At 52.0% G+C, this 25852-nt stretch overlaps 1 protein-coding gene across 2 annotated transcripts in view; it reads left to right on the forward strand.

Moving 5' to 3' along the window:
• Positions 1-4903: 4903 nt before the first annotated feature.
• The window catches only part of mnta (MAX network transcriptional repressor a), a 28442-nt gene continuing 7493 nt past the window's right edge, over positions 4904-25852 (forward strand). Inside the window, exons 1-4 of one of the 2 annotated variants that reach the window (XM_088615611.1) lie at positions 4904-5530; positions 14649-15207; positions 15968-16009; positions 17215-17326. In XM_088615611.1, the coding sequence (XP_088471737.1) occupies positions 5458-5530; positions 14649-15207; positions 15968-16009; positions 17215-17326 (786 nt within the window). In that variant the 5' untranslated portion in view covers positions 4904-5457. The remainder of the gene's footprint in view (positions 5531-14648; positions 15208-15967; positions 16010-17214; positions 17327-25852) is intronic. The other variant, XM_088615612.1, reaches the window with a different exon arrangement.

A 25852-nucleotide genomic window follows, 5' to 3' on the forward strand; every position in this document is an offset into this window, starting at 1 on the left:
ATGGGAACACACTTGATATTTCTTTTGACGTCTTCGAGATGTGTGTCTTGCGTTTGTAATGCTGTGTATTGTGTCTTCTGGCCTTTTGTTCTCTGATGTTCTCTAGGGAACATAAAATTATCTACCTCCGGGATTTATCTTAATGGCAGACAGGGTGGTTGGTCCCCAGAATTATGGCAGATTGCTTATGCATAGAATATGAATAAATGACACCATTTGCTGTGACAGAAGAACCTGCAAACGGGGATCTCTCCCATGGGACGTTGCCCATTTTCTCTGGAATGTGGCCTTCACCCTTGAGGCTAGTTATCCTGGCTTCGGAGGCAAGGCAAGATTTCCATGACAAACAGAGTTGCAGGCAGGGTCTCAATACTCGGTATTGAGTACTCGATCAATCTAATCACCAGGAAGCATGTCAGAGATGGAAATTGGTGCTGCACACTGCCCTGTAGCAAGACACAGCTGGGATTATCGGGGGGGTGACGGGGTATTCTAATTAGGAATATTTCTGCTTGCAAAGTGTTACTGCAGTGATGTTACACAAATATGATACAATATGCTGGTGACTGTTACACTATTGTTTTAAAGAAAATAAACTTTAAAACCGCAAAGGCACCCAAGAATTTAATTATTTCCAGAATCTTCATTATTCTGGAGTCGGCTAACTCCATTGACAAATTGATCATCTCTTGATTCTTCGCTCCTTTTATCTGCAGCTGTAGCAGGCTGACCTTGCCGGTGACTTTCCAAGCAGAGAGGAGCAGACTAGCTGACTCAAAACTTTGAAATCAGTTTAGAACTGTTGTGATGCAAAGGAGGTACAGAGATGCTCCCTGCAGAGTGTAGCCGTGGAGAATTTAAGGACGCTCTGTGCACCGTCAGAACCCAAATTAAAGTCCCAGAGGCACCACGCCATGCGACACAAATTCCCGTGTACAGTGTTGAAGCTCTGTGACGGTCCCCAATGTAATGTCGTCAATGAGAATGGCAGGGCCCCTCTTTTACAGCTGCACCTGAAGTCCGTCCTCAGTCATGACATCATCCAGCTTCGTTTTCTCGACAGACTGCGCTATGCAGGAGCTGGTTTGCAAATCTATCGAAAGCACTTTCTTTGTGCTTGACAGATGGAGAGTATTTTTTATTATACTCCCAGCAGACAATGCTCACCTGCTACCCTTTGCGGAAGAAGCACTGGTGCAATTTTGGTGCTGCTGTGCGTCAGGAGCGGCCTGGGCTTTGATTCTGTTCATGTGGCCTTGAGCCAGCTGCTTCAGTCCGACTGCAGCCTTGAGGTGGCCAGCTCTGTGAATGGGTACCATTTACTCTGGGTAAAAGCATCATTGATCGGCAAATGATAAAAGGCACTTTGGGGCTGCTTTTCTAGGAAAACAAAAAAACACTCATGAACGGAGACCTCCTTTTAATCAACGCCTGCTTAAAATATTGACTGCAACGGAGACCAGCTGGTGGCCTTTGGTTTGAGTTAAGAGAATATGTCCCTTTTCTCCATCCATTTTCTGCTTCTTTCAATTTGGGGTTGTGGGGGAGCTGGAGCCTATCCCAGCAAGCAAAGGGTGCAAGGTGGGGTACAGGACGCCAGTCCATCACAGGGCACACACACTCCCACCAGCGCCAGTTTTCCCAGAAGCCAATTAATCTACCAGCTTGTCCTTGGACTTTCCTGGGAGGAAACCCCATGCATACAAACTCCACCCAGATAGCAGCCTAGGTCAGGAACTGAACCCAGGACCCAAGCGTTGCAAGGCGGAAATGCTAACCACTGCATGACTGTGCCACCCCCATACTCTGGGAAACGGCTCGAGACCAGGGGTAAAATGGTATCGTTATGGCACCTTACTACACCTAAAATAACTATTTTCCTTTGCAAAGGACAGAAATGTTCTTAGTTCCAGATCTCTGTGTTATTGTAGTGTACTGTAAGACGCACGCCGGCCAGCTCTGCCACGGAGGGGCCGGCGCACATCTGTCTGGGAGCACGGACTTCTCTGCCAGCTCCTCTTCCCAGTCCCATCACCAGCTGCTGCTGCTGCTGCTGCAGGGGCTGTGAGCCTGGAGCTGTGGAGGCGCCTCTGGATTCGCCTGTACAGCCCTCCTGTAGCGCTTGAAAGGGGGGGAGGCTATTTCATCTCTTTGTAATTTCGTCAATGAGAATGGCAGGGCCCCTCTTTTACAACTGCACCTGCAGTCCGTCCTCAGTCATGACATCATCCAGCTTCGTTTTCTGGACAGACTGCGCTAAGCAGGAGCTGGTTTGCAAATCTATCGAAAGCACGTTCTTCGTGCTTGACAGATGGGGAGTATTTTTCATCATACTCCCAGCAGACCTGCTACCCTTGGCGGAAGTAGCACTGGTGCAATTCGCGGTGCAGCTGTGCGGCAGGAGCGCCGTCGTGGTGCCGGCACAGACTTGAGCAGAGTGAGAAGTCGTGTCGGGTTTGGGATCTGAGCCAGTTTTCACATTACAGGGTATCCCACAGCTCCTGCCCTATCAGAGCCTGTTGCCAGGCAGGCGTGCTCTCGGCGAGGGGACGCGCCGCATCCCCGTCTCTTCCTCGATCCCTCTTCCTCCGTCTCTCGCACGGCCTCCTGCCCCGCCGCCCTGTGGAACACCGACTCTGGCTGCGCTGCCATGGAAACCGCTCATGTGACTCACCTATTAATAAAGCCAGCCAGCCGGTGTATCGGGGCGGCCTGGCTGGAGGTTCCTGTGAGATTTTTACTTTTAAAGGGCCCGGCAGCACAACGTGTGGTTTTGCACTCCTCCCCCCACCACACACACAGAATCGACTGCAGCTTCTATACGGGGGTGTTTCTGTGTGCATGAACACTGACAGAAACGCGCGTGTTTTATCTGCATCACACTATGCTGCACTGTAGCGCACAGAATCGCCCCATTTCTCTTCCTTGACACAAAGGCAACCGAGCCTCTCGTTAAACACTTGCCACCTCTTGAATAGCAGAAGCAGCACTGGCTGGGGAACAGTTTTGGTAATCGCTCCGAAGAGACAAAAAAAAAACAAACAAAATATGGCAACGGTTACAAGTGGGAAAGCATCCTTCAGTTGACCTGGCTCATTCCTGTCACTCTTAGTTAATCGCTCCTAGGATCTCCTCCAAGCTTGCTCCACACACCCACAACCCCACGTGTAAAAAAAAAGGAACCTCCTGCTCTCGGTTCTTTTAAATGCAGTTCTGTCCTCGGGGTGAGGCAGTCTGTTCAGGCCGACTCCAGGAAGAACAGAACGCCGCTTGTCGAACTACACAATCTGCACTTTTGCCGGAGGGCCGCTTTCCGGAATTCAGCTGGGCTGAAGCCAAGCACCGCCCTGCCTCACATGAAGAGCTTTTGCACCGGGAGCGGAGGGGGGAGGCATGAGTGTTAAAAACCGGGCTGTTCTCAGCGAAAGGTTACAGTACAGGTCGGGTTCGTCTAAAGCTCTTCCAACAGAGCGCGGTTACACGTCAGCTCCGTCGTGACCACGATGGAGGTGCCTCATCATCCGGAGCTACCACCAGTTAGCGTGTAAACCTGCAGTGACCGGAGGGCGGATCCGGTCGCCCGCTCTCCGACATGCGTGCGTGCGCGGGCGGCTGTGTGCGTGTCTGCGCATTCACAAATCCTTCTCGATTGAGTTCACTCAGGAACTAACTCGGCCCGAAGCGCCGGGGGACGAGATTCCACTTTTTATTTTTAGTCTGGCACCGAAAGAAAAGTGGGGAGTGGGGGGCGGGGGCGGGGGGGGGAGAGCGAGTTCCCTTTAAGCGGAGGCTCGCTGTGTCCCACGGCTCCGCCCCGCTTCCACGTTGTTTCTGACTGCGAGGAGCGAGGCGATCCCCGCGCCCCGCGCCGCGCCCTGCCTGGTGCAAGGGGGCTGGCTGGAGATCTGCATTTCAAGCGTCGGGAAAGCACCCCGGGACACAGGGCTTTGTGTGGAGTGGAAGCACGAGCGCCGCGGTCCTGCGTGCGTGTAACCCGTGCCTTTCCCGAGGCAGCGGGCCCCTGCAAAACACGAGCAGAGAGAGAGGCACAAAGTCTGCAATACAAGTCAATGAAGTCACCGCCGCGGTGTCGAAAAACCAGTTTCCCCAGTGAATGCGAGTTTTTTTGTCCACAACTAAAGTCCGAACGATGTTATTTTACTCATACTGACAACTCCCGAATGGTCATTCAAAAAAAACAACGACACATTATACACCTGCGGCTCTTGTAACGCACTAGGGATTGTGTCACCGCCTTTCAGCCTCCGCTGACTTTTCAGGTACCGTCCTGCCCCGTCTGGTTCCGAGCGGGCAGATCCGTTCGGCGTGCCCGGAGACGGGCCGGCTCTGCGTGATTGATGGTCACGCAGGCGGCGCGCCAAGCCCCGGCTTTAAATGCAAATGAGCCGCACGCACGACGGGCTGGTGCCCATGTGGACAGGCACCATGCCTTGTTGTTCTGCGCGCCCATTGGCTGCCGGGGATCGACCTGTTTTAATGGCATGCAAATGCGCTGCGGGGGAAGACTGGCGGGAAAACCCGGCACGGCGTGGCGAAGCCGGGCTCCGGCGCCCAGTGAAGAGCGGTACATCTACCCCCCCGTACCCTCGCCAAAGACTGCGGTAAAGGGAAAGAGCGCTTCCGGTTACAGGAGCGCTGTGTCTATATTCACCCATCCAAACCACGCAAAACATGCCACAGCCCTAATGCTTCAGCAAGCCCAGGGCTTGCCGGCGCAGCAATGGTGTAGCAAACCGTGCAGTTCACCCCTAGGATGGGAGTCACGATAGATGTTGTTGTCTGTATCTGTATACATCACACAGCAGCGCGCTGAATGTGGGCTGAGGCGCTCGCTTCGGAGTCAGGAATTTGAAGATGACGCCCTCTTTCCCGACTGTGCGCGCCCTTCCTGACCCCATTTCCCAACATGTCAGCGCCGGACCTCGAGGGGGACTTCACTCTGGAGGCGACTGCGCACGCGACGACGGGGTGACACGCGAAGCTCCCCCCTCCTCGCGCCGAATTCACGAGCGCAGAGGCCGATGACGTCACGCGATGCAGACTCGCGCTCCCCGAGCCCCGTTCACGGCGTGTCCGTGTCCGTGTCCGGTTTTGCGCCGCGTCTGTAGTATCTGGGAGGGGCCGAAGCGAGGAGAGGGAGGCGGGGAGAAGGGGGCGGGTGGATGAGCCGTGTGTGCTTTTCGTCTTGTTGTGTTTTCTGTTACTCGCATCGCCATCTTGTTGCAACCCCTCTCCGTGTGTGGAAGCCGTCCGAGGAGAGGGATCTGGGATTTGGTTTTATTTATTTATCCCCCCCACCCCGCCGATTTCTCGGAGGAGTGGAAAAGGCGAGCAGCCGGAAGCGAGCACAGCCGCGGAAGCTCCCCGCCCTCCCCGCTCCAGATCTGCAAGAAAAGATCATTTTCGAAGTAGCCGAGGTCCACTACGGGGCGAGAGATGAGCATCGAGACGCTTTTGGAAGCGGCGAGGTTTTTGGAATGGCAAGCACAGCAACAACAGAAAACACGTGGTAAGCGGGGGGTGCCGGGGTGAGAGGAGGGGTGGTGGTGGGGGGGACACGCAGAAATTAAACCAGTCCAGAAAACACCAGTCCCGTCCGTGTTCGGTGCGTGGACGTGTGCTTCAGACGTGACCGATTCAGTGTCTTTAAAATGAGAGGGGAGGGACCTGTTTGACATCTGTTGTGATTCTTAAGATTTTTGTTTCTTAAATGTGCGCGTCTCCTGGATCTCCTTCACACGCTCCGCCGCGGTGGTCCGTCCTGCAGCCGGTGGTGTAGGTGTAACAGGGGGCTGACTCCGGGTGTAATACTTTCCTTCATCTGCTGTTGTCGGCTGGTTGGAGTTGCTGGTTCAGTGCGTGTGGGGATGCCTGACGATGACTGCTGCGTACTAAGCGGATCGCCCGCAGTCTTGCTGTGCAGACCTTCCTTGTAGGAGCCTGCTGCTGCTGCTGCACCTGACCGAAGGTGGTCGTGGGCTCCACAGGGGTTCCGAGAGGAGACGGGTGCGGGGAGAGGAGGAGGGGGGGCGTTTACTCTTCGTTTACTCTTCCGCACAACCTGCGTTATCTGTGCTCTGCGCCACGTGTGTGTTAGTTTGTTGGTGCACAAAGCCAGCCTTCGCCACCCTCCCGGCGAGGGCTCTGCCAGAGGGGTTCCCTCGAGTGCCCGCCGTGGGGAGGAGGCTGCAGCGGCTCTCCGCTCCCCCGGGCTGCGGAGGCGCGCCGTTTTCACACTCAAAGTTGATTTTTAAAAATGGAAAAGGGAAAATTACACCCCCCCCAAAAAAAAAATCGAATTCGTTTCACTCGGCGTCGCGTTTCTGTAAAGGATTCAGTCGGTCCGTCTGCAAGGGCGGTGGCAAAACTTAAGAGACGTGCCAAACCCTTTTTAACAGAATGACTTGTCAGGCTCGGGTGTCATATGACGCACTTTTACAACCTACTTCCCTCTCAAACTCCTGACGAGCTCGGGGTTTTTTTTTCCCTCTCCTTCTTTGCGGAAACTCCTTATATGTGTACTTTTTTGCTCGTTTCAAAAGCCGGGGTGTCGGGGAATTGGGGGTAAAAGGACAGCGACACCGCAATTCAGAACAATTCTCCCCCCCCTCCTCCTCCTCCTCCCTACCCACCCCCGAGACGAAACGTGTAGCGTCTGGGTTGTTTGTCGACCCAGCCCGGTGGGTGCCGCACGCGAAAGGGTTTTGTTAAAGCCCGCTGGTGACGTGTCAGCTGTAGCCACACCCCCCAGGCGAGACCGCGTGTCTGGGACCCGCCCCCCTCGACCACGTGCGCGCCGGGCACTCCTGCCAGACTCTGAAGGGTTTTTTCACCCCTCCCTCCCTCCCCATCCTCTCCTTCGCTGGCGGGTCAGAGCCGGTGAGGAAAATAGGGCAGTTTTGTGTTCCCCTCTCCCCGACACACACACACTGCGCATAGGCCGTCTGTGCGCGTTATATAAGGCCGTATTTGTGCGTTTAAAAAGTGGAGCTTTGGCTGAAAGCACCGATCATCTCATTACCGTACGCTGCAATGGGAAAAAAAAAATATGTGACGTTGGAAGTGGCCGATCCTTTTGAAAACGCAAATACGGTCATTTTGCGACAGTGAATCCGTCGTTTCTTTGTTCCCCGGTTAGGCTGCAGCGAGTAAGTGTACGTGTCTGTAGTAAAAACACCCGCTTCCGTAGCGGCGTTCGACACGATAGCCCCCAGACCGCCGAACAAAGAAAAAGGCGATTTTTGTCGTGCTTCTCCTGCCTGCAGTTGAAAGTGCGGCGTTCAGTCGAGTTCGGGGAGGCGTGTCGTTGCGGTGCCGTGACGCGCGGCTTGACGAGCTGGCGAGCTGTCCGGTGAAGCGTGCCGGCGTTGGGCGCCGCGGACCGGGCCGGCGGTCGTGTGGGCGTCCGCTGGACGAGCCTCCGAGCTCCGCTGAGGATCACGGAAGTGCAAAAAAAGAAAACCCCCCTTAAAAGAAGCACGCTCGTCTAAAGATAACGAGAAGAAATTGCCACACAGTGCTAGCGAGCTCTTTCCATGTGGGCGTCAGTGCAGATGTGCTCGGTCATGCCCGCTGCAGAACTGGCTGACCCTTATACTGATGAAATCTACATAAACTCCCTTTAAAAATCCTCGCCTTCTGTGCCAGAAAGGTTAAACATCTTATAGATGCACGGCAAAATCTAATTTCCCAGACTGCAAAAGGGCTCTATTAACACTCTTGACATAAACCTTAATGCTGCCATAAAGTCATAACGTTAACGTCATTTTTAAGCTGATTGTTCTTCCTTCTTCAGCTGCACAGCTCTCCTGTGTAAGCTGACTACACCCCAGTGCAGGCGGCGTGGCCCTGAATCAGATAATGGGTCAGATTTCACTGGCTAGGTGATGGACTTTGCTTCTTTCAGCAGTGTCATGCAGAAATGCTGTTTTGTATTCCTTCGAAGTGGGAAGCTAGGCAGGCCTGTACAAAAGCAAGAAAGCACGTGTGTTTTGCTGGCCTTGGTCTTCGCTTCCAGTATTTGCGGTTTAGCATTGTCGGTAGGCCACTCTCTGCTGTGCTCATGAGTTTTCAAAGCCTTCAAACTCTCAAAAAGGCTTTTGATACTGGTGCCAAGGGTGTCACCTCAGATCGGAAAAGCAGGCTTTCGTAAAAGGCCATCCTGACCCCCCTACACCATCCTTTTTCCTCTCATCAGGGATTGTATCCAACTGCCCTTTCCTGCAGGCCCCACGCGTGTGCTCCTGTTTGTGTTTCGGCGCTGGTTCTGAGAAGTCCAGTGGGTCGGCATCGTCGGTGCCTTTCAGGGTTTTGATGATACTGGGAGTGGGCGAGGCCGGACTGGTGGTTTCTTGGCCCTTCGTGGGTTTCCAGACATTAGACGAGGAGGCCTGGTTCCCTTCAGAGTGCTTGGGCGGGGGGCCTTCGGTGTTGCCCCGGAGCTTTTCACAGCGCAGGGGGGGGGTGGGCAGTTCGCGTGGTCTTAGAACTGCCTGACAACAAAAGAAAACAAGACCAGCTTCATGAAGGCAAGCTCTTATCCCTTGGCTAAGGGCCCTGGGGGAGCTGCGCGTGTGAGCGTTTCGGGGTGCCGGAGCCCCTTCTGGAAGTGTAGGACGCTGGACCGAAGGGGCGAAGACCGGTGCAGTTCTCTGGGGAAAAGGAACGGTTTAGAAGAGCCAGCAGGTCTTTGGTAGGGCGGCAGGCAGCCAGAGCACCTGGTGATCACAGGATGGACGTGCAAGCTCCACACAGACCGGCACCCAAGGCTGAATATGAGTGAGAGCCCTTGAGCCGTGAGGCAGCGAACCATCACACCACTGTGTGTGATGAAGATCCAGGTACCTCTGGTGCCTCTGGAAGAACGTTTAGCTCGAAGGGTTGGACCAGGAACTCTGGCTTATCGAGGGCTATGTGAACCTTTAGTTTTCCTTCCATCAGAGCATTTGGATGACCTAATTGTGCTGTTTGTTTTTCAGTTGATTTGAGCAGTTCAGGATGTTCTACACGTTTTTTCATCTAAAACTAGACCTGTGGGATTGGGGGTCCTGAAGGATTAGACTTTGCACCACTGCATCCCAGATGCTGTTGGGACTGCAGCAAGTCTCCCATAAACTGCTGCTATAGGTGAGACAGACAGCGCTCCGCCTACTGGGTTCACCCCCGTTGCTCCTTTACGCAGCTGAGCCAGGTTTAGTGAAGGTCCTGCCTTGTTTGTTGCCCTTGGTATGACGTGAATAATTATGAGGAAAAATACATATACACGTTTATAGCATCTCTTGCCTCTGCAGTCTCGCATTGTTTTATAATGGGACCATTCAGGTTGATTTTGAAGCCCAGGCTGGTAAGCTGTGCTGTGCATGCAGATCTTTCCTTTATTGTTCTGTATGCAGTGTTAATATTCATCATTTTCCCTCTAGTATCAAGCCCTGCCCAGCAGAGAGCTCTTAGCTGACTACCAGGCCTAATTTAAAACAACAGCTTGTAAGCATCTGAGCTTTGCATCTTAGTCCATACTGATTTTTAGATGCTCATTAGGTAGATTGCTGAGTGCGATCTGAGCACCTGTACAGTTTTATTAGCATTTTTAACGAGTGAGAATGTGAGAACATAAGCTGTTATAAATCTCACTGTCTTGGTCACTAGACGTTGACTGACCCCGTGGTTTATCCAGCTGTTGTCTAACAGATCCGAGGGAATCTGCTTCAGCAGTAATGACTGGGTTGCTTATTCCAGATAGACACCAGCTTTGGCATAAAGCAGTGTCTTCTGTTTTAGCCCTGAAACACACGCCTTCCACAGTTTTCTTTGGTTAGTTAGCAGAGGTTAACAGCTGTTTTGACTCCAAACAGTTCAGAGTGCAGAGAAAAAGCAAGCTCACACTTTTTTTTTTCCTGCTTGTGGAAAGTGTCCTTTCCGGGACTCGGCGGAGCAGAGTAGCTGTGTTTGCCTGGGTGTGTGGTGCGTGGTGCGTGCCCTCTCACTCCTCTCACATTACCGATGGTGCCTTGCCAGAGGACAAACAAGGCATCACCACGCTGGAAGCTCGCACTGGCAGCAGAGGTACTAGATATATTCAGCTGAGTAACTGTGGGCCCCTTCGTCACTCTGTAAATATAGCGGAGAGTACAACCCTGCCAGTTCCTTCGCAGTGGTGCTCATGTTTCCGAAAGAGACATTTTCCACTGCAGCTATTTAAGGCATGTGCTCAGGGGCTGTCTCTTAATTGCCGTGCTGCTGCTCTGTAGGTGTGTAATCGGAGTAATGCCTGATGGCGTCTGGGAACATCGGCTCAGTCACAGTCTTGCCCAGCGCGCGGTGTGAGCTTCTGACTGGGGACATTCTTGCTCATCGTCATCCCTCAGTGCCTGCTGCTAGTACTGGCTGATTTGTTTTGGGCTAAATCTTGGGTTGTACAGTGACCACCATTGTTAAACACCGAGCAAAGGACATGAGGTTTTCATTTCCAGGCCTCTCTGCCTCGTGACTGCACTGTCCTGGGGATAAATGTGTCAGTTTTGTTCCTCCTTCTCAAGAGGCGCTTATCCGTCCACGTTCCCGAGTTCTCCAGTAGGAACCAGAGTGTGAGTTAAGGCTGAGAGGGCTGGCTGGTGCTCTCCAGCTTCCTCCACTGTGTCTCCAGCGTCTGTCTGTGCTGCCGCCTGCGGTCTGGGTGGCTGAGTGCCCTGGCCGGCCCGTGAGCACCAAGGAGAGGGTCACTAGGCAACTGTGAGCCCAGGTGCGGGACAATCTTGGACGTCCTCCAGGTTTCTCTGCATTCTGCTGGCCACACGTGTGCGTATCAGTATCCTCCTCCTCCATTGAAGAAAAGACTCTGCTGCTCCCCTTCCTGCGCCGGGGCAGTTTCAGTGCCCGTGCCTCAGCGCTCTGGGGGGCAGCTCTTCTGCAGCTTGCAGGCACAGAGGTCTGTGGTCGAGCTCTTTCTAAGCTTTGTAATTATTAAAGGTTGCCGCGGGAACGAGAGCAGAGGGTACTGATCTCACCTTCGTCTCCGATGCTTTATCTCAGATGCGAGGATCCCACTGACACAGGCGACTGAGAATCGGAATAATCCGGGGAGCTCAGATCTGTGCTCCTTTGGCTGCTGAGAAATCCCTCCAGTTCGCTCCCAGGGTTCCTTAAAAGGCACAGTGGTGTTTCTACAGCACGAGGCAGAGAACGCAGAAGCAGGCAGCTGTGTGGTGTGCTGGTTAGAGCTCTGGACTTCTGACTGGGAGGTTGTGGGTTCCAGTCCCATGTGGGGCCCTGCGGTAGTACCCTGGAGCCAGACCCTGCACTGCGGTGGCTTCAGTATAGCGCCCAGCTGTATAAACGAGTCCAGATATGCGGCGCTGTGGAGAAAAGCATGAGCCCAAACACTCATAAGAACAATAAGCGGAGAAGTCTTTGCAGGCCTGCTGAATTGATCCCCTGGCAAATGAGATCAGAAAAAAGTAGCTGAAGGGGCTGGTGGGGTCCGGGTCTGAGGTAGTGTAGGTGGTTAACAAGGTGCTGGGAGCCGCTGTCTGGGACAGTGTGGGTGTTCAAGGAGCTCTGCGTGTTAAACCTGCTTGCTGTGTTTGCCATTTGTTTGCTGATTCCTGGCGGTACAAAGCGGCCTCACTATGCTGGATGTCTGGCCTGGGGCAGTGGCCGGGCTCAAAGAGCCCGGCGGCGGTGTGGAGTGGTTGGCGCGTCTCTGTAACGAGGCCAGGCGTCTGTGTGAACTACGTCTCTGCCGCTGCCAGACGCGTTTAAACCCCCCCCACCACCACCACCATCACCACCACCACCCCCGTTGTGGCTGTCAGAGATGGATTCGGTGCGCCGTTCTTCTGTAACGGGGGAAAATTACAATGCAACCTGCTGAAACGGCCACATATGATCCTTATTGATGTGCAGCGGAGCTTTCGAGTGTCTGACTCTAACATCCGTGTTTCCATGGCAACGCGAAGGCCCACCCCGGTTAGCTGCGGCAGCCTGCCCTGCTCCTCGGGGGGGGGTGTCTGCTACACTGCGGTCTGATTGGAGCTTCCAGGTCCCTGGAATTCAGTGTCTACCTCTCCCTCCCCTCCCCCTTTCTTATAAATCAGGTAAAGCACATATTTCTACTCCCGTCTTTTGTCCTGAGCACGTGCTACTGAGCACAGAGTCTGAGATCTAACGCGTGGGGTTCGAGGTAAATGGCTCCAGTTGCATGCAGACCTGTCTTTTGAGCCTTGAAAGGAGAAAAGGTCCTCCTCCCCCCCTTTGTCTTTCCTCCTCTGTCTCTCTCTCAGGTGTGCGGTGTCTGCTTCTGTGTGACGTCTGTCTGAAAGGTCGTGACCTCCTGCTCTCTGTGGGCAGCTGGGGGATTTGTGCTCAGAACTGCCCTTGTGTGTAATATTAGGTGAAATTAGGCCTGGGGGTGTGTGGTTCGTGCAGTGGTTAGGACTGCTGCCTCACAGCGCTGGGGCCTTGGGTTCAGTTCTGGACCTGGTGTGCTGTCTGTGTGGAGTTTGTATGTTCTGCCTGTGGTCAGGTGGGTTTCTTGCAGACGATCCGGTTTCCTCCCACAGTCCGGAGACTGGTAGATACTGGTAGGTTAATTGGCTTCTGGGAAAATTGGCCCTGGTTTGAGTGTGAATGTGTGCGTTTGAATCTGCCCTGCGATGGACTGGCATCCCATCCAGAGTGTGTCCTGCCTTGTGCTCTTTGCTTGCTGGGATAGGCTCCCACATGGCCCTGGATTGGATGAAGTGGTTAGAAAATGGTGTCATGCATGAAACTAGACCTGACTTTACAGATGTCTGGAAATAGCTTTTGGAAAAATGCATTTTCGGGTAGATAGCCCCCAGTTTTTAACTGTGTCCCCATGGCTGCCAGTGTTTTTCTGAGATACAATTATGGGTTGTGCCTCAAAGCATCGCACTTCAAATTACTGCAGATTGTTGTGCATGAAAAACAACTGTAAAGTTGCCTTATTTGTCATTTATGTTAAAATAAATGTTGGCCACAGACCTCCAATAGGAATCTCGTGCTCTAGTCAGGCTTTCCTGAGCTAAAAAAACAAATGACCAGGTCCTGCAGGCGGGAGAGGTGAGACTGCCCTATAGTGACCTCAGGGGAATGTTCAGAACAGCCCTCCAGTCTCTCAGGGGCGTCAGCTGTTTCCTCAGCCTGAATCAGCCCCTTCGCCGCACAGCGATGGTCTCTTCGGCCCAGGACGTGCAGACTGAGAGGGTTTGAAATCCTGTGTCTCTGCCGAAGTGTTGAAACCTAGATGAGTGCATGCGACCCCCCCTCCTGTCCCTCCCCCGTACCCACTCTGCTGTGTGAGTCAGTGTGGGGGCCCTGCGAGGAGACTCTGCAGTCTGTCCTGTCACTGAGCCAAGCTTGCAGTGCTCGCGAGCAGCTCAGATTTTGCTCCAGATTTTCCCGGACAAATCCGATTGCAGCGTCAGCTCAGGGATGCCTTCCGTCCTCTAAGCTCCTGGTGTTTTTTTTCCTGTAGGCGTAAAGTTTTCTTGGACCTCTGCTGGGACAGGAAACGCCGGCACCTTGGTGCCGTTCGGCTTCTTTTCTGCTTTCCTCCCCCTTGAAAGCGGGAAACAGTATTTGCTTACTGCAACTTTCAGACTGTTTCCTGGTTATTTTCCCTGTCGTTACTCTGTCGCTTTTGGCAGGCTGGTGTTAATAGTGGCAGAGGCTCAGCTGCACACTTGTACCCTAAAATATTCACAGCCTTGTGCATAAGGCTCTGCTAGAAGCAGAAGGCCCGCAGTTGCCAGACACTGCTGTGTTAGTGTCTTGATTTATTTCACCCATGTCACTGTGTGGCACCAGGACAGAGACCTTCCACTGTGACCTGACAGACACTGCTATTTAATAGTGTGCCAGAGTAAGAGGAGGACTTCTGAACTCTACCACAGATCCTTTCTTCAAAGGAGTAACGCGACTGGGGTTATCCTGAACACAGCCTGATAACCTTTACTTGACAGTACATGGAGAGTTAACTCCCCTAAGTCAGATACAGTTGATTGTGCCATGAATATTTGTCTGGTCCTTTGGTGGCTTTTGTCACAATCTGTTTCCGAATTCATCTTGGGGATTTGAATTTGTGTCAGTTTTCTTGGAGCGGAACGCGATTCTTTACAGTCTTCTTTACATACTCCCTTTTGTGTATTTTCCTTCCTTTTTAAGACCTAAGGTATCAGGTGCTTGGTACACTGGAACAAAAGCGTAGGGGCAGCACCTGAGATCATGGCCCGTAGAGAACATAAACAGCTCTTCATGGGTAATCTGCTGATGCTGACAGACCCAGGTGGGAGTGCCGCTGTGTCAGCCACGCCCACCGTGAGTCAGTGTTCTCAGCTGACACTTATGCAATCACAGCCTCTGCAAAGGAATACAGAAGGACTGTAGGAAACGGAAAGATTTTACTTTCTTAGTAAGAAAAACCTCGGCTGACATGCTGGTGAGAGGAAAAGCAGGCTAACGGATCTCTCTTGAAAGGAAGATGGAAGGCAGGGGGTTAGAGCAGTTGTCTGGACATGGTGCAGGTTCCTGCTGGCCTCAGGGAGTCTCCCGGTATCGGTGATCTCGGCGGGGCACTGACGGGGTGTGTGGTTTGTGCCTGTTGTCCACAGAGGAGAATGAGCTCTTGGAGAAGGTGCGCTCAGACCGGGAGGCGGAGCAGAAGCGGGTGGAAGTGATGTCACCAGTGCAGGCCATGCGGACGAACCACGTGGGCAGGGGCGAGGAGGCGTGCCCAGAGCATCACCCCAGCCCGGCCCCTCCCCCTCCCCTCCCCCCGCCGCTGCCCGTCGCCGTGATCCCCATCCCCATGGTGACCGCCAGCCCATCCGCCCCGCCCCCGCCTCCCCTGGCCCCGCCCCCGGCCACCGCCCTCTCGCCCGCCGTGGCCACGCCCCGCCTCAGCCCCCCCAGCAAGGAGGCCCACCACTCCCCGCCCGCGCCGCCCCCGCCGGTGCCGCCGCCGCCCCCCCATCGGACGCTGCTGGGCCCGCAGGTGAAGGTGGAGCCCACCACCCCGCCCCAGTCCGGCAGCCCCAAGCAGCAGCTGGCCGTGCAGTCCTACCCCGGCTCCATCATCGCCCCTCCCTTCCTGTCCCAGCCCAACGCAGGGTCCCGGCCGGCCGGCATCGACGACGCCAAGACGCTGGACCAGAAGAGGCGCCCAGGGGGGTGAGTGACGCCCCGCTTTCAGTCTGTCTGGATTTCGGCCAGAACCTAAAAAAATCAAATAAAGCATTTTTGTCATTTTGAGACAAAACCTCGGGCTTAGGTCTCGCCAGATCTAGCACAGCTCCTCACAGGTAGAGAAAACATCTGTTTAGGAAGTGGTTTCTGTTTTTTAAACCTTTGAAGAAGCATGGGAGAGCTCACATCTGAATCCAATTAATACGGTTCCACATCAGAACCCTTGAAAAGCAAGCAGCGTTGAATGGGAGTTGCTATTCAGTGTCGGCGGGTTTTGATACTGTTGTGGTTGAAGTTATTACATTTGTTAAACAAACACTGTATTCATTCTGTGGCCCTGCGAGACTTCGGACAGCCAGTAGGCTACTCCTTTACGGAGGCAGCACTGCAGACATTGGAATGAGTTTGAGTTTCTGCTGGGGGCTTCAGCCACACAGGAAGTCACAGAGGTAGAGGGAGACGGGACCTCGCTGGTTCAGTGCCCTTGTGGGACCGAGACATGCTGGGATTGGGGGCATGAACGCAAACGGAGACCTTTTGTGTTTCGCCACAGTGGGCACTGGTTAGAGAAGAGAGCAGTATCCTGGTGTTCCTGGCTTTGTTGTGCGAGCAGAAGGACAGAGATACAAGACCAGTCAGGGAGTCTGAGTTTTGTTCATCGTTTTAATACTTGTTCTGTGAGTCTCGTCCTGAAGAGTTGCCCTCCGCAAATCAATAATCCTTTTGTTCTGATCTGTGCTTGCAGGGCAGGGACAAGAGAAGTACATAACAAGCTTGAAAAAAACAGGTGGGTCATTCTCTCTCCCTGGTCTCTCATTCACAGATGTACTCAGGGTTCAGCTCTATAGAAAGCTGACAGTTAGGTAACCAGCAGTTGTGTTTGTCTGGGGCCCTTAATCATCTCACTGTCGGACTTATAAGTAGTTATAAGTCATGGTTGATTCTGATCCGAGTCCTGGATGAAAGGAGAGCTCCCAATCCTCACCTCTGTGAGGATAGTAGCAGGCTGGGAAGCAGGATTGTGGGGGTAGAACGATGTTCCCAGGAGTAAGGAGTACAGTGGAGGAGCTGGGAGGCAAGACAACAGATGATGGGGATTCAGACAGTTTGTTGCTTCAGTAACGAAATGAGCCGCGTGATCTGGGGAGGCTTGAGTTGTGAGAGGGATGCCGACAGGACTTCCTGTAAACGATGCTGTGCCCCAACACTGAGCCATTGGGAAGTCCAGCAAAGCCACCTTGTATTGCGAACAAGACCAAAAGTGTTCGGTAGTTTTGGCTAGAGAAGCCAGACAAAGTACACTTGATTGAAATGAGTAATTAACATGTAGTCGTTTCAATGCAAAATCATCTAAATGTCCAATTAGTTCAAATGTGCTCGTCCAGCCTAGATCACTTTTAAAAGAAAACTGCTCAGGGTCTCCAAAAAGTCTAGTTTGAGACGTGTGTTGTGACTTGACTTGTGGCATTACTGGAGTGCACCCCAGGCTGCAGTCCGAAGGCAGCTCTTGCGATGGGGTGTTGCCGTGGTGCCGTTCCTTGAGGAACGGGCCTGAATTCCCAGGCGGCAGCACAGAACTGAGAGCCAGCGGGAGAGAGTGGGGGAGCAGTCAGCCGGAACTCTCCCCTCTTTGGTCGGCTCCTTGCCAGACACCTGCGGGCTCGCAGGAACAGCAGAACAATGAGGGCTCTGCGACTGGGGCACGGCTGCGGGTCTCGTTCTCCCGCGAGCTGGGTGCAGGGGTCGTTCCCGGAGAGAGCTGGCTCTCGCTCGGACCAAACGGCAGTGGCTGATTGGGTGGGGAATTGACTAAAAGGACTCTTTAATTGGCGATTCCAGCTTTCCAAGAGGAACGCCGGGTTGAAGATCATTTCAGTGAATGATCCTACTTGAAGCCCCCGTGGAGCAGACTAAACCTACATCATATCCCCGCTGTAGTCGCAGACTTACTGAGCGTCTTGTTCTCTCCAACTCTCTCCCCCCCACAATTAGACGGGCGCACCTGAAGGAGTGCTTCGAGACTCTGAAGAGAAACATCCCCAGCGTGGATGAGAAGAAGACCTCGAACCTGAGCGTGCTGCGAAGTGCCTTGAGGTATATCCAGGTAGGTGGCTCTGGTCATTGACCGTGCTGGTACCGCACAGAGAGTTCCGCCCTCCCCCCTCCAAAGAGCAGATGTGTCCCTGCTTGTCCTGCTGATCCCCTGCTGGTGTGTAGAGGATCGGTGTGACTCCGAGTGTCACTCAGGGGGAGCTGCCCTTGAGTGCTGGATGAGAAGGATCCCCACCTGTAGGCGAAAGCGTCTTGGCATCCTTTAAAATGCAAAGTGCTACATAAATGCAAAAAAGTATTATTATATGGGGTAGTTGGAAGTAAAAATTCTAAGGGGTAGCAATTTACTGCATTCCAGAATTTGAGAGCCTTTTGTGCGTTGTGTAAGCCAGCACTTGGTGAAGCGTGTTGTGTGCTTGTTGCTGTATCTTCAGTAAAAGACAGCAGAGCCAGACCCTGCCGTTAATGTACACTGTACACTAATTTTCTGTTTCATTGGTTCTGTTGGTAGAAATGTTTGCAGCTCTTAAATCCTAGAGGGGATCAAACGGCCTGTGAACCCAGGGTCTTTGTTTCAATGCCTGTAAATATTGCATCATTACCATGTGTGCAGGTTTGGGCATCGTGGAAGATGTGCTGCCCTAACCTGCAAAAGCTTTGTGTTGCTTATCGCCGCATTTGACAAAAGGCCTTTCCAAGCCTTCAAGAACGCCGGTGCAGCCCCGTAATCTGTATTCCACAAGCTTGTCTTCGGAGACGCAGTGTGAATCTATACTTGGTCTCCCCTGCCTGGGAATTGGCTTATGAGTGCGGATCAGGCAAGGGCACAGGGAAAATTGCTGTTTTTTAATTAGTTTGTTATTCCCTTCGGTCTGTGGAAAGAAATATGGAAATGGGTTGGCAGCAGGATTCCTGGCCTGTTGTCTCCTCTCAGTGTGCAGACGTTTGTTACCCGTTTCGTTTTCCATGAATTACGGAATGATGATCCGGAATTCCATGGGGTGATAGCAGTGTTTGAGGGTGTGGATAAAATCATGGCTCATGTTATTATAGTAAGACAGTATTCATGACAAAAATGAGCCACCGACTGTCTGACACCCTCCAAAAAAGTCTTTATTGTGCCTTTGAAGTTTCAGAAGCATATCTGCACAGACCACAGGTGGGCTTAACTCAGTCTGCTTTGCTTACCGCCTGTACCATAGCTAACTTTAATGCAGCCACTCCACTTTCTGAATTGAACTTGCTGAACTTTCAGCCGCTCCACTTTCTGAATTGTGCCAAAGCTAAACCGTATTGTAGGTCCGCATTCTGTTGTTTCCGAAAACAAATGGAAAAGTTTCGTTTGGTTTTGGGCTCATCATGTGGATTCCAGACAAGTGCCTTCGAGATTGAAGTCTGGCACTGCGGCCCCAGGGTCTGCGCAGTGTTTACTGATACAAGTGGTGCCAGCAGAAAATATGTTGTTGCTAATTTGCGCTGGTTTGCACATGGAGCACCCCGTTTTGAAAACTGCTTTAGTGCTGGTGTCATGCATACTCAGCTAAAATGGGATTTGCTTGACAAGAAATCATTGAGCAGATCATACTTTGCATGCACATTACCAACATACTGCCCTAAAGGAAAGCACAGTGCTTGCCTCATCGATTAGAAGTGATGAGAAATACAATAGTTACAGCGGAGATTCTGTGGATTCTTTGCTTTGCAACAGAAATGATCGTTTCTGATACGAAACCCCTCGCAGTCTCCCCGAAAGCCCACAAAGTCAAGCGGAACTGGGAACGCACAGGCTGGAAAGAGAGGGCGAGATTGCCACTGCTGGCTTGGAGAGAGCTGGCCCTTTCAAGCGAACTGGGTTGCGGTGGCTGTGCTGGGTGTTCTCGAGAGTCCAGTGCCCCTTGAGTGCGTGTGCGCGTGTGCACGGAAGAGCAGGGACACCAGGCGGCTCGTTAGCGCTCCTTTAAACGACACAAACGAAGGCGGCGGGGGGCGGGGGTGGTGGCAATCCTCTTTCATTAGATGGAAGTGGTTGATTATCCTGCTCGATCTGGGGCTGGAAAAGTAGGGCAGTGTGGGGGCTGGGCGGGCGTCACTGGTGCCCCCCCACGATGAAGCAGAGTCAGTGTGCCTCGTTCGACTGCCTGACTGCCCTGGCCCAGCTGACCTGCCCTCCTCCCCGAGCTGATTAAGGCTTAGGGAGTATTTTTAAGCATGTGCCGAGAGACGAGGCGGATTGCAGGCTTCTTGGGCTTGCGGCTCGGGGACACGGCCGAGGCGGAGGAGTCACATGGCCCGAGTCCTAACTGCTCGTGGCACAGTGGGGCGCGGGGGGCTGGAGGGCACGGGCCCAGGCTGTGCTTGGGGATGCGGGACGGCGCAGGTGCGCCCCACTTCTCTGCAAAAAGGCGTCCTGTCGCCTCACATGCTGCTTGGATGCCTGTGCAGTTAAACCACCTGTAGAAAAACACCCAGCTGCCCCTGTGACAGAACCAGACGAGGGCTATTTTATTGCTTCTTATTTCTCCTGGTTTTGATTTGTAGACACTATAATAATGGGACCAAGCAGAGCGTGTAGCCTATGAAAAGGGGATTTTAAGGACTGATCTCCCTTAAATCCTGCCGATGGAAAACTTTGGTTGTTTTTAGAATTAAAAAACGTAGGGGTGTGTTTGTGTGCACCTGGCCATTGACGTCTTCGGTTTGAAGAGTAGAGCAGAGGACTGCCTGGTTGGTTTGGGACCCTGTGCTGTGGCCTCAACCAGACTTGTGAGTGTGGCTCAGACCAGTATCAAGTTGGTTTCGTCCACAGCCACTGACTTGGTAGAAATTTTCCCGGTGCTGTGCTTTATTTTCCCAAAAGATATTTGTATGGGAGGTAAAGAGTTGGCGGGTATTTGCCCCTTGCTCAGTTGCTATTGACAGATTTCATGTTTTGCAAAACTATGATTTTTTAGGAGGATTATGCTTAACAATTTTACACTGTCGTGGGCTCAAAACACCTTTCAACTTTGTGCATTTATATACACCCTGCGTATCCACCGTATCAGTGTGTGAATGCACTTGTCTGTCTTTGCCTTGTTTTATTTTGAAGTGCCCCGAAATGATTATCATGAAACACAAAAGATTATTATACCAGTGAGTGAATGCGAACTGTCAGTTACAGAACGTACATCAGTGTAACAAAACCCAAATGGGGGAGGTAATTGCTTATGGAATTCGCTGTGTGAAAATGAAACGCTTGCCGCAGAGCGAGATCAGTTCAACTGTCTGATTCCGTTTACCCGACACAGCGCTGAAAGCTCAGACCATTGCAGTGTCGTAAAAATGCACTGCATAGAGTTGAAACCTTATTGCGTTTTTTCCCGATTTTAATATTATGAGCACATTTCTACCGGGTCAGGAGTTCTTGGATATTAAAGATAATTGCGTAGACAGCAAATAAATATGTGCTTCTATAATGTCATTATAAAAGGAAATTACTTTGCTTTAAAGACAAAGGTAATAGAAACGCTTTGAAGAAGCCTCCAAATTTTTAACCAGCTTCCCTATAGCGATTGCTAGCGCCCGTGTGCATCTATACCTGTCTGAATGGTTTCATTTTAAACTAATTAAAATGGTGGGCCGTTTTCGTTCGGGTCTTATGACAACATGTGGAATCGCCAAAAGTCAAAGATGTTTTTAGCTCCCGGTTTTATCTTTTCTTTCGCCGCCGTTGCAGTTTTTTTTTGAAAGGCGCCCCGATCCAGTAACTCCGGAGTGCGAGAGGAATTTTTGCTAGACGCGGTGCTGTGCGCAGGACGCGCGTGCTTAAATCTCTGGGATGACGTCATTGCGCGCCGCTCTGCGCTGCGCGCCGCACTGCCCTCCCCTCCCCTCCTGTCTGCGCCTTTCTTTGTTGCTCGGGTCTCTGGGTCCACGTGAGAAATGAGCACATGGCTAGCCAGGGCCGCGTGACGTCAGCCCCCCGAGTCAGCCCCCGCCTCTTGCCCGGCACGTGAATCCCGGCTTCTGCAGCTCGCGCTGGAGACGAGCGTTTCAGCTCGGTCTTAATGGAGGCGGAGCGCGGTGTGCAGATGTGTGTGGAAATCCGTTTTAAGAAAATCAAATAAAGAGGCTATTCCTTGATTTTTGGTTTTAGACTTCTTTAATGCGGGATTTGTTTCAGAGGTTGCCTTTTCCTTAATGTATTGAGACAAGAATTTCTTGCTGAACCGGTTGTGTGTACGCACTCCTGCCGTGATACGAGTTAAGAGGCAGGCTGCGGGTTCTGGCGATTCGATAAAAACAGCGTGTCATGTCAGTGTGAGAACAATGTGTATCCGTGTTAACAAAAAATACCCTTCTCCCAGTTCTCCCACTTACCTGAGCATGCTGCTTTTATATTGGATACTTTCCTCTGAAGCAACCTTTTGCAAATCAACTATATTCAGTTTAAACTTACAAATGATGCTTGTATGTTCTGCCTGTGTTCAGGTGGGTTTCCTGCAGGTGCACCAGTTCCTTTTCACAGTCCAAAGAGGTCCTGGTAGGTTAAGTGGCTTCTGGGAGAGCTGGCCCAGTTGTGAGTGTGTGTGTCTCAGTGTGTCTCTGGCCTCCTGTCCAGGGTGTATCCTGCCTTGTGCCCGTTGCTTGCTGGGATAGCTTCCAGCTCCCCCGTGACCCTGAAATGAAAGAAGCAGTTCGAAAATGGATGTGATAAGAAGTCGTGTGCATTCTTGAGGCACGTTAAAACGAGCACATGCTAATTAAACACTTGTGAATATGGAACTCCCTGCACTATTTTGACACGTTCGCCGGGGAAGGAGGAGGAGGAAAGGAATTAGCAGCTTGCTTGCAGCTTTGCACCAAGCCCATCAAGCAACTGGTCCCCAGTTCTCATAGCAGAGTAAGAGCACTGGCAGAGTGGACTATTTGAAACGGATCAAGAGCAGGGTTGAACCGGAGTGGAAGTCTCTTGTGGGCGCAAGTTTTCTTGCGCCGTGGGGCGTGCATCTCTTGAAGCAGTCGGAAGTGGGCTGCGTGCGGAGGGGGCTGAACTGTGTCTTTGCAGGGAGTGCACGTTTCCCGGACTCCAAACGGGCTTTGACACAGTGCTCAAATATTAAGGTTATTCAAAAGCCCCGTCTTTCAACGTGTAGTTCCTCCCAGCACGGCCAGACAGGGCCAGACAGGGCCACAACCTTGACTTCAGGGTTTGGGTCGAAGGCCGCTCTTGCAGTGCCGTGGGCGAGATGTTATTAGACTTTTTTCCCCCGCCACTGCTCTAAAAGCAGCGTCACACAGCACTGATGATTCACAGCCGAGCCGTCGCAGTTTTCTGAAACAGCCTGCCGGCCAGACAGCCATTTTCGAACCGTTTACATCCAATACAGGGTCACCGGGGAATCCGAGCATATCCCAGGAAGCAACAGGCGCGAGGAGGGGTGCACCCTAGACAGGACGCCAGTCCATCGCAGGGCACAAACAGACACAAACCCACACACCACCCTGCGAACAGACAAGCTCCACACAGATAGCACCCCAGGACTTAAACTCAGACCTGCTTAAACTTAAACTCAAGACCCCTTCAACAACAACAACAAAAAAAATGAATACTGGCTGGAACTGCTTGATAGGATTTAAGGAAAAACGTTTCAAAAACCGGATGGGATACAGCCAGCGCTTTGAATGGTTGCTTACAGCCAAGCCGAACTGTGAGAACTCCAGTCCTGTGCTTTCTGGTTACCAGAGAGAGAGAGAAAAGAGGCGTAAGAAACGCCGGCTGAGCGCTTGCTTGAATAAAACTGCCCTGTGTGAAGCTGCGTGTAGGTGTGTCATGTGACCGGTGTGAAAGTCGCTGCCGAGCGGGGAGGAGGGGGGTCGCGGGGGCCGCCTGGTCTCAGTCAGGGCGTCTCCTCCCCCGACCCCGCGGGGCCACGTGCTTCTCGCTCAAGTGGCGCATGACGCGGCCGGGGCTCTGTTTACTTCTCCCGGCACCGCGCGCTCCGGCTCGCTTAATTAACCACTAATTAAGCAGAGTTCTTCTGATTTTCACGTTTTGTCGAAGATTGTGTGTGTGTGTGTGTGTGTGTGTGTGTGTGGGGAGGGGGGGGGGGATTCGGAGTGGTTAGTCGGGGGAGCACAAAGCACAAAGCGATTTAAAAAGAAAACGGAAGCCAAGCGTTACCAAACTAACAGGGAACTTTTACAGATCCATACTGCCCTTTTCGGTCTTTTTCGTAGTCGATGAAGTGAAGTTGCTAAATCCAAGACATGTAAGTTCTTAAAGGTAAAGCATTACTGGCATGATATAGCGCCCTGGGTAAAAGTTGCTTCTTTACCCGTATTTCTTTTAATAGGGGCTTCAAAAGTGGCTTTTTTGGCATCCTGAAAGGAAATGAATGGAGTCAATTCAGTACACTTGCTACCACGTTTAAACCGTGGGTGCATTTTATTTCTCGGGTTTTCTGTGCTTGTTCTCTTCGTGCATAATGGATTCCTTTGTCTCTTCCTGGGATGCAAGTCGTTCATTCGTGTCGGGGAGTGCAGGCGAGCTCTAAATGGGGCTGCGAGTCTCGTCATTAATATTGGCGCAGCGAGAGAGGGGAGAGCCGTCTACCCGCCACTGCGCAGTCGCAGAAGCGCGGAACGAGCTGACAATGAGAAAGTGTGCCTGGGTCACAAACACACGCTGAGCACATGCAGCAGCGTGTGGGAGCTTAGTCTTCGCGTAGGGCCGGACGCAGACGCTGATAGAAAACCGGTGCCAATGCAGAGTTTGTGGAAGTACCCAGGGGGCACTGGAAACTTCCTGGGTGTGTTGAGTCATCGTTTTAGCGCCCTGTGCATCCTGTAACTGGAGGCAGAGTGGAGTGGGTATTTTTAGGACTGCTTTGGCATCGAGCGCGAGTCCTGGGCTGGCAGCACCCACTGCTCAGGGCTGTGTGCCTGTGTGGTGGTTTGTAAACACCACTGTGGGCACAACCGTGCTGTCAGACTTCCCGGGTGAAAGGTCGCGTGTGCAGGAGAGTAAAAGGTGATGGTGGGCACTTCCTGTAAGAGTGCCGTTTTCCCTGTTGGCTGGGGCCCATGATTCCACTTCCTGTGTGGAGCTTCCCTGCCATATTAGAGTATAATGTGGGGGAGGAAAAAACAGCAAGGGAGGGAATAAATTTAATCGATCGCACTCGCTCTCAGAATGAGCTTTGTTGGTAAGTCTTTTACTAGGAATCTTCTTCTATACTCCCTCAACCCTTTACACAGAATGGGACACAGCTGCAGACTTAGCAGTTTGCATGATATGTTGTAGTACGATACAGAGTTATGCAGTTAGAAGCTACATTACCCTACAGCTCACAACTGTCAGCCCACTGAAACAGCAGGTGTGAGCCTGACCGCTATCTGGATGGGAGACCTCCTGGGAAATAGTAATAATAGGACATTTCTAAAATAGTAGGTCTGTTAACCTGCCGTGTCCTGGCCAGATTTCCCCTGGCCTTTACCAGTCACGGCCTCCTCTCTTCTCCTCCCCACTGACAGCTGATGTGTGGCGAGTCCACTGGTGCTCTGTGGCTGCCGTTACATTATCCAGGCGGGTGCTACAGGGAAGCTCTGTATAAGTGTATGGATTATCTATTGTGATACAGTACAATGTAATGTGACACATTATAGTACAGCACAGTTAGAATATATTACATTCCAGTTCTGTCAAACTTTCCATGTACAACAGTCCTCTGAGAGCAGGAATCATTTTTTGTTGCTCTTCTTTGAACTCTTTCTAAGGCTGCAATGTTTCTGTGGTATAATGACCAGAACTCGCCATACCACACTTTATTGCTTCCCTGCTTTTTCATTACCTGTGTAAATCTGTGTAAACCCCTCAATGCCTTTTGTGTTTAACCTCCAGGCGCTCAGAAGCACCCCTGTGATATGTGTCATGTATGTTCTCCTACCCGTGTAGATCACGTTGCACAGAAAAACAGAGAGATGGTTCCATTCATGTTTGTTGGTGGCCAGATCTCAAGGAAATAGCCCTTTTTATGTAAAATGAAATCCAGTCACCTCGTGCTTGGATCAAAGGAAAAGATGTCAAGTTCTAGCGTTTGATAGAGGTGAACCCTCCCCTCTCCAAGAAAAAGACATAGCAGCCCATAATGAAAAAAAAATAAAGTGAAATAAAATCTATTTTCTCCACCCTATTGCGCCAGTGCAACCCTTTCTAATAAATTCAGTTGCTAGGGAAACCGTGTAGGTTTTCAGCTGTTGCCTTGACAACAGCCAGGGACTCCAGTGTCTTATTTGCCGAAACAAAACCCGTCATCGTTTTACTACGGTTGCCAGCCCAGTGCGTCTCTGAGGGGAGGAGCTGAGGGATGGTTTCTGCAGGGTGTGCATGGTATTGATTAATTAGGGGTGTCAGGCCTAGGTGCCAGTGCTGTGTTTACCTACAGTGTCAGGTGTTTCGTCCACAGGCCAGACTGGACTTCACATCCACAACAATAATAATTTCTTACATTTACATAGTGCTCTTCTGGACACTCCACTCAAAACGCTTTATAGGTAATGGGGATCCCCTCCACCACCAGTGTACAGCCCCCACCTG

This window comes from Lepisosteus platostomus, chromosome 22, assembly GCF_059453375.1.
Source record: "Lepisosteus platostomus isolate fLepPlt1 chromosome 22, fLepPlt1.hap1, whole genome shotgun sequence".
In the NCBI taxonomy this organism is placed as follows: Eukaryota; Metazoa; Chordata; class Actinopteri; order Semionotiformes; family Lepisosteidae; genus Lepisosteus; species Lepisosteus platostomus.